General features: G+C 34.9%; 1 protein-coding gene across 6 annotated transcripts in view; it reads right to left on the minus strand.

Moving 5' to 3' along the window:
- SNX13 (sorting nexin 13) overlaps positions 1 to 12,781 on the minus strand; it is a 66,561-nt gene that overhangs the window by 34,622 nt on the left and 19,158 nt on the right. For 3 of the 6 annotated variants that reach the window (XM_015618826.1, XM_015618824.1, XM_033511874.1), the window contains exons 2-4: positions 9,863 to 9,975; positions 5,242 to 5,344; positions 293 to 382 (exon numbers count right to left, since the gene is read on the minus strand). In XM_015618826.1, the coding sequence (XP_015474312.1) occupies positions 293 to 382; positions 5,242 to 5,344; positions 9,863 to 9,975 (306 nt within the window). Of the gene's footprint in view, positions 1 to 292; positions 383 to 1,385; positions 1,410 to 2,890; positions 2,998 to 5,241; positions 5,345 to 9,862; positions 9,976 to 12,781 lie in introns of those variants that run through there. The other 3 variants (XM_015618827.2, XM_033511873.1, XM_015618828.3) reach the window with 3 other exon arrangements.

Consider the following 12,781-nt stretch of genomic DNA (forward strand, 5'->3'; position numbering starts at 1 on the left):
ACTGGGAGTAAAACAATAAAATTCACACACTAAAACTTATTTTTCAGACTGGTTTGAACATACTGTTTTTATCACCAGTACACTGAGAAAGTAAAATATACTGAAAACATACTTAAATATTGCCCAATATGCTGGCCCATCTCCCATGGTTTTTTCATTTATCACTCATATATGGTAAAATTTTGAAATTTTATTTGTCACTCAGCTATTTCTGTATTACATAATTACATATATACTCAATATTTGCAAAAAAATAAAAGTAGGTTGTTAAATAGTCCTGGTTAGAACTTACCTGTTGCAAAGGCTCATCAATTATGTTTGCACCTGTCAGTCTTCTGTCAATCTTAATAGGTCTGGCTTCACGTTTCATTTCTTCTATGCACTTGAAAGAGATTGGGATATGTAACTTTGTAGGGTGTAACTCTAATTACAAAACAGCTCTACTGCTTATGATATATATAGATAGATAGATATAGATATACACTTCCAGTAATGACTTTAAACATTTTCTATATTATTATAATTTATAGAGAAGATATAATCATAGACCCACAGAGCTATTTGGGTTGGAAGGTCTAGTTCAACCCACCTGCAATGAGCAGGGACATCTTGAACTACATCAGGTTGCTCAGAGCCCTGTTGAACCTGACCTACAATGTTTCCAGGGATGGAAACATACCTCTCTGGGCAACAAGTTTCTGTATCTTTCTCTATATAGTACTTGATGAGGAACTCCTGAAAACTTACTTTTTGCTTACTATAAAGGAACAAGTGTTCGCTAAATTACTGAGTAATAAGGAAATAAACAGTTAGAAAGGGAGGGAAGGGGGAGACACAAGAACAGCACAATATAGTTTTTGTGAAAGACTCCAGCTCCCCTCTTGTTTGTGACTTGACTGTGCCATTTCAGATAATTTTCAGTTGGGTTTTTGGTTTCTTTACCCACCTCAGTTTATTCTATATGCCAGAAGAAAAATTACTTTTTTGTACCATTGCTACTCAACAGACAAGCCTTTGGAAAGTAATTGATGAGGAGGGAAAGAAATTACTTTATAGAAGGATTTGTAACTCAAAGCATTGACCAAGAATGACCTCATCAGAGATGACTTTTGGCAAGTGACATAACAAAAAAGAACTCCCTTTATCAGTGCTTCTCTCCAGTGGACTAATGCAGTCTTTCTACAAAATTTCAATAAAACAGGCAATAAACTCCTCTATTTTCACAGAAATAACAACCCAACAACTTACACTATTGTTCAAATAAACCAGTAACTTCTTTGATCTAGAGAAAAAGTTATGACTCTACTGGAAAAAAAGAACTGCCAAAAGCATAAATGAAGGAATTATAAACCAAATATCCAAGGTTTTTATTCTATGTGACTCACCCTAAATATCTCTCACTCAAATCAGTTAACAGTGAACAGCAGTGAAGTACCTGAGGCCAGAAAAAAAATCATCCTCCTATTTAAGCAACTCTGTATCATAACATAAAATATTTCGTTGCAAAATTATGTATTTTTTTTCTTTCAAGACAAGGGAACCTTCAATGCAGCTTTGATATAAATAAAACTGTTCATATTCAAACCATTAGTATATTCCACCCATAGACTAATGAATTTTCAAAGTATTTTTGTGCTGATTGTGTCAAAACCACCAAAAATTATATGGAACTGAATAATGAAACATTTTTACTAAGCACAGCATAGTACATATTACCAGACAGAATGTCAAAATAACTTTGAAGGACTGCATTCATAAAACCACACTTGGAAAACAGAGAGGAAAATATGGCAGTAAAAAAAGCAGCAGGCACAAGAAAGAGAGAGAGAGAGAGAGAGAGAGAGAGAGAGTATATGCAAGATTACTTGGTAAAAATCAGAATGTTCATAGGATCAAGGTTTTGACCAGGATTTCAGGAATTCGTATTTTGTCCAACCTTCTGCTCAAAGCAAAGCCAACTACAAGATTAGACCATTTTTGTCATATTCTTTATCTCCAGTGAAATTTTTCTGTGCCAGCAGTATAATTTAATTTGCTTTTGATATGTCTGAAGATATCTAAAATAGAGAGTATGTGCTTTTATTCTATTAGAGGTACAACAGCTAACCAGTCTCACTTGAAAAGTACTGTTGGTTTTACTTCTGCCTTTCAGACACTGAAACAAAACACAAACTTAAATGAAGGACCCAGTTCACACAACAACTGTCTCATTTGACCGTCACTTCACTCACAGTTAGTCTGATGCACTCTATCAGTATTAAATCATTGGTTAGGAAAAATGGGTATCACTTGTTATTTGACAGTAACAAGTCAACTTTTTGCTTCATTTTAAGCAGGGAGGAAGCACCTTGGAGGAATGCAAGGCACAGACTCCCCAAAGTGAGATGCAGCACAAACAAATCCAGACTCCACAAGCATCTAACTGCGCTGAGTTATTTCACACTTTTGTTTCACTGCACTAATGGGTATTTCTTAAGTCCTCTTTTGAAACTGTTAGGTAACTGCCTAATATGAAATATGCCTCTTTTAGACTGTGCTACTATATCCTCAATTGCAGTCACAGGGTTTCACAGGTGGACAAAACACAGGGAGTATTTACACATCTGCCTCAAATCTGTGACATAGGATATTACCCAATGACTTAAAGAAACTCAGAGACTACTCAGGGATCCAACATACAAGTACTGCTTGTAAGTTGTTATCACTATTTTCTTATTGCACCTTGGCAATCTTGTACGCAGCCTTCAGAAATTATTTGTCTTTCGTGTGAAGCTTAGAGACATCAACTATCATAACCAAAAATTTCACACTTCTGTTGAAGTTGGAGTGAAACTGTAATTTCAACTGAAAGCAGCATTCAAGTTAACAGCTCAGAAGGCTCTAAACTTACCTTTCACTCAACATTGTTTTAATACAAGCCTGCAGACAACTGTTTATCTTGCAGAGCCAGTTCATTGTTGCATCATCCTGTAGGTTCCTGACAGAAGTTATATATGACTTGCAAAAAGAAAAAGCAGGTCTAAGCCTAATTTTTAAGCCTCCCTGTGTGTATGTAAACAAACAAACGAACAAAACATAGAAAGGTATACAATCCTCCATCAAATGTACCTTAAGTATTCTCCTTAATGTGAGGTATTCACTATATATTTGCTAATAAGTATAATCTGCAGTAGCAATCAAGGAAACCTATCAGCACCAAATCTGGTGTTGCAATGTAAAGGTACATTCTACACATTACATCCAGCCACAATTTTGATGCTCTGTATTACAACTGATTTCTGTAAAATCAAGCATTTGAACATTTATCATAGCCTGAAGAAAGTCTCTAAGTACCAAAAATACCCCAAAACTATCCATAAAACTCTGATGAAAAGAGCATCTTATAAAGAACAAGTATCACCAGATTATTCCTCAGACCACAAAATAATTTCATGTCCAGGTGAATTCAGCTTGTACCAGGTTCATGGAAGAAGTAAAGTTAAAAATATTATTTTCCATACAAGTATGCAGAAATTTAATACAGAAATAGCTAATAGGAATCACAAGCAAACAACAAGTTTGGTTTTGGGTGGGACTCATCTCTACTTGCACTGCTACTGAAAAGCTGACCTGCACTTGTTAATGCTACTTGAATGCAGTGGCAAAAGAGAAAACACAATTGTAGAAGACAAACAGATTTTATTTGGTGAACAGCTTCAAATAGCATTTCATAAGTCAGCTAAAAACAAATACCTTCATATTACAAAACTTAAATCCAGAGATTAGTGGAGACAGGTCAGTTGAGGAAAGTGCTGTGTCAATAGTCCATACTCAAATCAGATGTCACACTAGATTGCAAAAATTTCACAAAAACTCCCGAGATTTTATTCTTTCAAAAAGCAACCAGAGCATACATACATACTGAACCCAAAAAAGTAACACTAACATTAAAAAAAGTTTCAGCATGTAGAGGAAATTTAAAAACCAGAAAAGCTTCTCTAAATCTGCTCTCAAAACCCAGGACATTCTCCACAACCTATATAATAGAAGCACTAAAGTCTATATAGCATCAATAATCTTAGCCATCCAAAATGAGGTTTCATTAACAAAACAGAAACATTAGCTAACTGCTGACTTTTCCTTTTTCAGTCTTAACCTTTGTACTTTTCATCTGGAGCAGTGACCTTGCTTGAAAGTTTAGGGTATATGTTAAGGTTTATCTTAAAATATTCAAAAACTTAAGTGAAAAGGCCACTTACCAAAAAAGCTATGAAACAGTCACAGAAAAAGTTCTGTAACTAGAAAACATACTGCTGAATCACAAGGCAAATTTCTATGTGCCTCTGATAATGCTGAACATTCACCCCCTTCGATAGAAAACATGAAGTGTAGTGAACTGACAGCTAAGAACAGGATGCTTCAGTCAGAATAGCTGTGAGATTAAATTTAACATAATTTAATTATTAGCAATCTTTGGTGTGAAGTGTTTACTCTGTTCTGATGAGTGCTAATGGATTAGGCCAAGATACATCTAAACTTCTGAGCTAACAAGATGCATTGAGGAACTCCTAGAAAATCTACCTCTTGGCTGTCAACAACTTTTCCTATAGTAAACAGATGCAGATTTAGCCAGTTAGGAACCCTGAACTTAAGTCCATCAACCAAAATGATGTGTCTGCTGGGTATTCAGAAAAGAAAAGAGCTGAAAAGTGGATTCCACTGCTGCTCTGTATTCATCTATGCCTTTCCAGAATTTTTGCTTAAAGAGAGCCAAAGATAACCTCTACATCCTTGAAGGACTGCAAATCTAGACTTTTGTAACAGTTTGACTTTCTTAGACAGGCAACTTTGTGATCACAATCAAAAGTGGAGAGACTACAGATCCAGTGATGGAAGACACCTAAATAGTGGTGACAATCTTGCACAGAAAAGCAAGAGCTACCCCCAAAATAAACCAAGACACGTAAGTAGTATAGAAAGGAATGGTTATTAATTTCCCAACAGGTGATATTAGCCAGTCATATCATACTCATTTCTCACAATGAAGAAACAATACTTTAATCAAACTTTCCATAACCTATTAAAAAATTTATATTTCATGAAAGAAAAATATTGCATTTCACTTACACATTGCAGGATTTGAATGATAAATGCAGGCTCTTTTACCTTGAGAAATGGGCACAACTCTTATATTAAAACTGATTATGTCTAACCAAATTATAAAATCTGATCTGGAAGTTAAGACCGGAAAACTTTCCTTACCTTAGGGATCCCAACTGACGTACAAGGGAGAAACGAATGTTCACACTGCTCAAGGTATTTTTCTGAATTGCTTTTTCCAAATAAAAGAGTAACCACAAAACCCCTAAAATGGAAAAAGAAAGACCAGGTACAAAAACAGCCCCATTTTCTCACATCTAGAAAATATTTAACAGCAAGTTTTAAAATGACAATACATGACAGTCCTCTCTGTTTACTCTCATGCTTTTTCACACTGTAACATGCTGCTCAAAATAACTGACAGAACCCTAAGTATGAAGTTTCCCAGTCTTGTATTGTCTGTCTTGATATATTCTTACCACACAGAAGATCTATACAGCATTGTCTATGCTACAGTGTGCCTGCTGTGATGGCACACTGCCTGTGCTCACAAATATTAGCACTTGGGAAGAGGGGTACATACAGAAGTTGCTTTGGTTGCATTTATATGAAGAGTCTCCATCACTATGCAGGAATAAACTCTGTAGGCTGCTCCATGGTAGTGTAAGCCACAAAATCACAGTCCAGGAATAAACTGATGCAGCAAGCATAACTAACCACTGCATATGTTTAGACATTGTGCTTACCCTTGCTAGAACAGCAAGAATTTATTTATAGCTTATGACACTAGGGCACAAAAACACATGAACATCAAGCTGGTTTTACTAAGAAATAGATGAAAAACTAGTGTTGCCCCAATTCTAGAATAAGCAGAGCATGTACCCTTTGAAATATCAAGCAATGAAAATAAGAAAATAGATTAGCCTTAGGAAGACTAAACACACACAGCTTTTCAGACAAATTTCAAAGCATTCAATTTAAAGGCCAGCTGACCAGCATTTGTGACCACAGGAAGTCACAAAGCTATTCCAGGCTTGAAATGTGCTGAAGTAATACATTCTTTTAATGTAGATAGCTGTTGATATATGATACTCTCACTTACAAGATTAGAGAAAAAATCCTATCCAAGCTAAAATATGCCATTTAAAGGTTTTAATTCCCAAAATTAAAAAATTTCGTCTTAGAGTCCCCCAGAGGCCCAGCAATTCAGAAGCTGTGAGGTTAATTCCATGAAAGAGGGGGGAAAAAAAAGCTACAGAAATTATCAGTAACTTGACAACACAAAAGAGGAATTCACTGGATACTCTAACTCCATTACAGCCATCTTTACTTGCCATATGATAGCAAGAAATAAAAGCAGGTTTAACTGCCCTCCTGTTCCTTGTAACTTAAAAATCATAACACCAGAGTTCACAGACAAGAACTTGCTTAGAAAAATCTCAATATTAGCTTCACTAATACTTTGCTTCATTTTTAATTATTTAAATTTCAATTTTCTCTTGATTATCTATGACTTTTCTATTAGAAACCTCAGTTGTCTTTTGAAGAAAACAGTATACTCAAGTTCAGCCTAAAATCAACTTTAAATTCAAACATCCATCAGCCAGTTGCTTATCTTCTTTTATTCAAAAGGACTGAAGCCTTGGAAATAACCACCTATAGATTGTACCTCTGTTTTCTCACAAATATATTGATACTTTTAAAGTTAATGACTCGTTCAAAAATACTAATACTACCAATATTGCTTAAAAAAAAATGCTAATCTTCTTAGATACCTTGAAGTATTTTCAGTTTCATGCTAGAAATGCTAGGAGCTTCTTCTTCTCTATCAGAAACTTAACACATTTTCTTCTCTAATGTAAAATGTAAGCATTAAAGAAGGATACATAGTCTGACCATTCAGGGCATCTGTTATCCAACCTGAATCTTCTAGTGTAAATGCTTATTTAATTCATCGAGAGGATTTTCAATACATGAATGAGAAATCATTTTAGTCTTTTCGAAATGAATGGAGCAGAAAAAGATTGTATTTTGCTTCATTTTTTAAAATTCTTCCAAAGATTACTGGATGGACAGCTTTTTCAAGGGCAGATTAAAAACAGAACAAAGGTAACAGATAGAAATACACAGATTATCACTTTCCCTTCAAGTCTGAAAAGTAACAGTCTCAGCTGAAAATTTTGTGAAAGTCAAAAAGCAGCTACAGAACCATTTCTGATTTGGTCAGCAGTTACAATCATTAATGGAGCCAGACAGTCACATACATATGAATGTGATTGAGTATCAATAACTATGAGATTTGATGACAGAGCAAATTCTTTTAAATGGCAAAGCAATTGATGATCCAAGAAATTTCAATTTTTGTATTTGGCAAAACCACCATTCATATAATTTTTATTTCACTTTCTTAGGGCTGAAAGAGGGAAGGAAAGAGAGTAAGACAAGAAAGACTCTCAGTAGGAAAGGCAGATAGTAACAGACAGGCTCAGCACTCAGGTAAAGGGGTCTACACCAGTACTTGAAGGAAAGGAAGAAAGAAGAATACCACCCTGTAATATTCTATACAGGTTAAGTAAACAGTATCTATCTTTAGCTTTCTGCTTTTGAGCTCAGTTCCCTAAGTGACTGAGTTACCAGATCCCAAAAAGGCTAACATTTTATAAATCAGTCTTGAAACAAAATAAAATTAAATACAGAGAAATTGTGATTTTGAACTTTTATTTATATGTACAAATGGTTTCAGTATTATTCCATGTACACCAAAAACAATAGTACATTTACTACAAGACATCTGTGCAATCATAGATTTGAGTGCAAATAAAAAAAAAAATTAGCACTTAATAGGAGTTAAATAGGATAAACAGATTGATTACATTGACAGAGATTTGGCATTACCATTGTCTTCCTGCACAGCTCACTGCTATATTATTTAAATGCTTAGGTCAATACTAACAATGCAACCAGCTGTGATTCAGCATTTTCTTTAGCTAAAACTGCAAAATAGGACAGAAGCTGGACTTCCAGCTACTGGAAGTCAGAAACATTTGACACAGGCCACTTCTTTTTTTGAACAAAATATAAAGACCTAAAAAACTGTGTGACAAATTGGATAAGAACTCCAAGTTTCAACAAAAAATTCAACCTCAAAAATCCATGTCCAAAATTGCTATTTTGCTCTAGAGAAGGGCACAGTAAATATTACAGACACCACTATAAACCTGAACCAAAACTAAATATATATATATGTATATATATATATGATGTTATGACATATAATTGCTAATCATAAGTGCAAAAGTTACTTCATAACAATTTGTTTCTAACAGAAGCATGACCAAGCATTTTGTGAAACTTCAAGGGAATTAATTTAAAAAAAAAAAAGCAGGCAAGAATACTTTAGATGTAAACCCATTTGGCCTAGTTAGCACTCCTGGTTCTATGTGCTGAATGTTAAAGTAAGTGTGTCACTCTGAAAAAGATTAACAATGTAAAAAAGGGCCAGATCACAGCCATAGCCAAGATGTTCAAGTAATGAAGTGATGACATTCTACTGCAAGGGCTGAGATTTCACATCTATATATGTAAGTAAACACTCTGCTCTAACAGATACACTGCCACTAGATGAATTTATCCTTAGCAAGATCAATGTTTACCGACTAGCTACAAAAATGTATCAAAGCAGCGCAATAACCACAGCAAAGAGATATGAGAGCTGACTTGATAATGAATGAGCTCAGGCAACACTTGCAGTTTAGTAGTGCCAAACTGTAGCTGACTTCAGACATGCTCTGAGACCCTGCTTTGATTGATAGCTTTGAAAAGCCAAACAATGGAAACTGTGCAAGAATGAAGGATAACGTCTTAAGAAATTATTATATCCCATATTATTTCCCATAATGGAAGTACAAAGAAAGTGGTAAGACAAAACAGCAATCAGATGCACTCTTGTCCTTTGGATGAACTCTGACTTTTGCCCTGGACAAACAGATAGCAAAATATGCCAACCATACCTGTATCATGACTTAACAAGACAAAAGCATTTACTTCAAGTTAGTTTTACTTTAACTAAATCCTTTTTCTAACAGACTTCTCAGAGCTGAAATACCAAGCCCAATATAGTTGAAACCCAAATATAGCAGCTCTAATTCTAGCTACTAAACTCTATTACATTTTTGTTGAGATATACAGGAATAAACATACATTCTATATGGTATCAAATAAGAGGTAAAAAGAATATCCCATTCTTAGATATTATTAGACATTCTAACTTGCCATTAAAATGTTTTAATGGTTACAAGGCAAACATCATAATATACATTGTAACAGTGGTGCTAAACTGCCCCTGCTTGCTCCCTTCCGGCCTGTATAGATAACATGGAAAGTCTATAGCTGCTGAACTGATCTACTTGTTCAAAGTGTAACATTATTTCCACACGCACAGGACAACATCTACTCCCATGAATCAAGAACCTTAGATAGAAAAATGAAATTGGGATAGAAAATTAAATGTAAGTACTTTGAAGTACCTGGGAAAAGAATTGACACTAATAAAAAGTATGAACTGAAATTACCACTGGTTTTATGTGAGCAGTTATCTTCTAACATCCACTAAAAATAGCTAAATTGAGATTTCAATTACAAAAAATTTGCTCATAAAGAGGTGCTCAAATGTGAAAATATTAATTATATAAAGCCACTTCAGATTTTCAGAGCAACCTCTTTGCTAATACACTCATTAAATTTTTACTTTCACAGCAAATTAAACACTAAGTAATATACTTACCCACCCACAAAGCAGAGGATATAAAATGCAAAGTAAAATATAGCGAAGGGTCCAAAAGTTACTAGAAAAAGCACAAGGCTAAGACTTCCCCATCCCCATATGGAACGACTGGTCTGTAAACAAGAACATATAAAAAAGGAATAGTTAATATTACATTCATACAAATTTAAGTCTCCAGAGCAATACTTGTAGTTTCTTATAGAAACTGTTTAATGCATTTTAACCAGATATAATTTCTGCTTGATGAATTTTAAATTACCTTTGTTTTCAAGAGTACATTGCTCTCAAATATGTCCCCTATTATATTGTGGGCCAGTAATCCAGTTTAGCCAACATTAGAGCATTTTTCTTTCAAATACTACTCATCTCTCGCTTCAGATAAACCTATCATCCTTTAAGGTGCCACTTTTTTCTTTTCTATTCTACTTTTGTGCACTTTTTTTCTTGAGATCCCTCCTCCTCACCTCTTCCCTTATCCCCACCCTGTTAAAAGGTCTCCAGCATCTCCTAGGAAAAAGCAGGCTTTATGATAGAATAGGAAGAGACAATGCAGCCTTGTTTTACACATCCAAACATGTTCTTTTCTACAACCAAGCAATGCTGTCTCTTCCCTAGATCAAAGGAGGTGCAAGACTAAAAAAGTGTCCCTTTCTCCAGTAAAGTCACAGGCAGGTCAACAGGGGCACCAAATAATTGGCACAAGTATAATTTTAGTCTTCCACATAAATAAAAGGGAGGGAAAATTCGGAAACTGATACTTGGACAGTGGCAGAGAGGTAAGGGTTGTTCGAAAAGCCCATGATGAAGTCAGTGAAAAGAGCACATGTGGGGCTGGTGGGATTTTGAAGGCTGATGTCTGGCATAAATGCAGCAGGTGAAACTCCATCTGCATTGGCAGCTACCAGAAGTATGAAAAAAGCAGCAAGATTCCAGTTCTTTTGCCAATAAAGGTTGCAATGTAAGTATGAGGTTGCATTTATATATACTCACATATAAACAAACATACTTGATCTATCCATCTATGTAGGCTATCTATATAGTCTGTCTGTACATACATGCATGGTAATCCAAAAAAGCAAGGCAAGGGAAAACCTGACTGATCTGAGCTCCAATAGTTTTTAGACCATCACAATTCTGCAATGCAGTCAACAAAGCTTATATAAATTAATTCAATCTAGTCACTAGTTCAATATGGAAAGCATGTTTCATCCAAGTCCCAAGAGTGTGAAATACAAGGATGACAAGTATTTATAGGCCACCCAAACTGTTCCAGCTCTAAGGTTCTCAATTTTTTTAATTTCTTTTTTTCTTGGTTGCTGTTCTTGTCTAATTTACGCCTTTCTTAACAGTGCTCAAATGACACCTTGATGGGAACTCAGACAACTGTGTCAACAAGTGACACTAAGAAAGTATTTAAATAAACTCGTCTTGCAGTTTGACATTTAGAAAACAAATAGAGGTTGAACACCAGATTTGCAGGGAGTCCTTTTTTAGCTTTTAATACAAAGGAGCTACAGCTCATTTCTCTCAAGGAACTATTCGGATGTCATCTCTTCCTCTTAGGCATAGGATTAAAAAAAAAAAAAATCAACTTTTTCAAAAAAAGTTTTTAAAATCCTATAGACAATGAAAAATAATATAAATTAAGACTCCTATATAAAGCAGCTTTGATTATTTTTGACAGCATGATCAAAAAAAGCAAAATCACAGTTCTGAAGAGAGACTGTTTCACAGATCTAAAATGTAATAATCAGAATTATTTAATTCTTCCTAGTTAAATGTTTAATGGGACATAGAGATGAAATTCTATTTTCTTCCTGGTTGAACTTCCTTAGCAGGAGATACAAGTTGTACTGGCTTTGTTCTTAGTGTTTGAGGCTGGGAAAAATTAAACATACAAGTATGTAGATGAGTGTAATTGAAGTGCCGCAATTAAAAAAAAAAATGCATTGCAAGTTATTAAATTCCCTTTAAGCTGAGGAATTGCTTTAATAGATAATATAAACCACTAAATCCACACAATGAAAATGCCGAATTGGCAGTATTAAATCACAACCGAGTAGAAGATTTTGTTGTTTTGTTGATTCATAAGTAAATGCGGTAGATAATTGTGGCCTTCCAGTACATGGAGAGAAACTATTCACAAGGACATGTAGTGACAGAACAAGGGGGAATGGCTTCAGAGACTAAGTTTAGATTAGATAGAGGGTGAGAGGGTGGTAAAGCACTGGAACAGGCTGCCCAGAGAAGCTGTGGGCATCCCAACCCTGGCAATGTTCAAGGCCAGGGTTTTGAGCAACCTAGTCTAGCAGTAAGTGTCCCTGCCCATGATAGGGGGGTTGGAAGTAAATGGTGTTTAAGGTCCTTTCCAATCCAAACCATTCTAGATTCTATGATAAACTCTTTGGAACACAGAAGGAGAGACATACCAGTTGAAAAAAAGGAAGAAAAAAATCCTGGCAAGTGCAACAATTAACTAAAACATGAGATCCCATTGCACATCTACATTTCAATACAAAAAGAAGATTCAGCATATTCATACCCTCAGAAATACATTTTAAAACTTCTGCAGAGCACTACAAGCATGATAAGGAAGATATGCACACAGAAGATAGCATTTAATGATGGTCTTTTTATGTCAAAAACCCATTATGCTTAATCACATCATTCAAAAAAGTTTAAGTTCTAAATATGGGATAAGCACTCTAAATGACTTAATTAAACTAGATGGATGTATAGTCAGCGTTGGATGAATGCATAATTAACAAAGAAAGCTCTGTAACTCTAATAAATAAAACAGTGACCTTTTGTCCTATGCTCCAGTTTTGCAATTTAGCATATGGGTACAGAGATTCAAATCTCATTTGGTATTTTAATAGGATTTCTTAAAAATTGTACAACTTGGTACACTACAGGAAG

This window comes from Parus major, chromosome 2 (assembly GCF_001522545.3).
Source record: "Parus major isolate Abel chromosome 2, Parus_major1.1, whole genome shotgun sequence".
NCBI lineage: Eukaryota > Metazoa > Chordata > Aves > Passeriformes > Paridae > Parus > Parus major.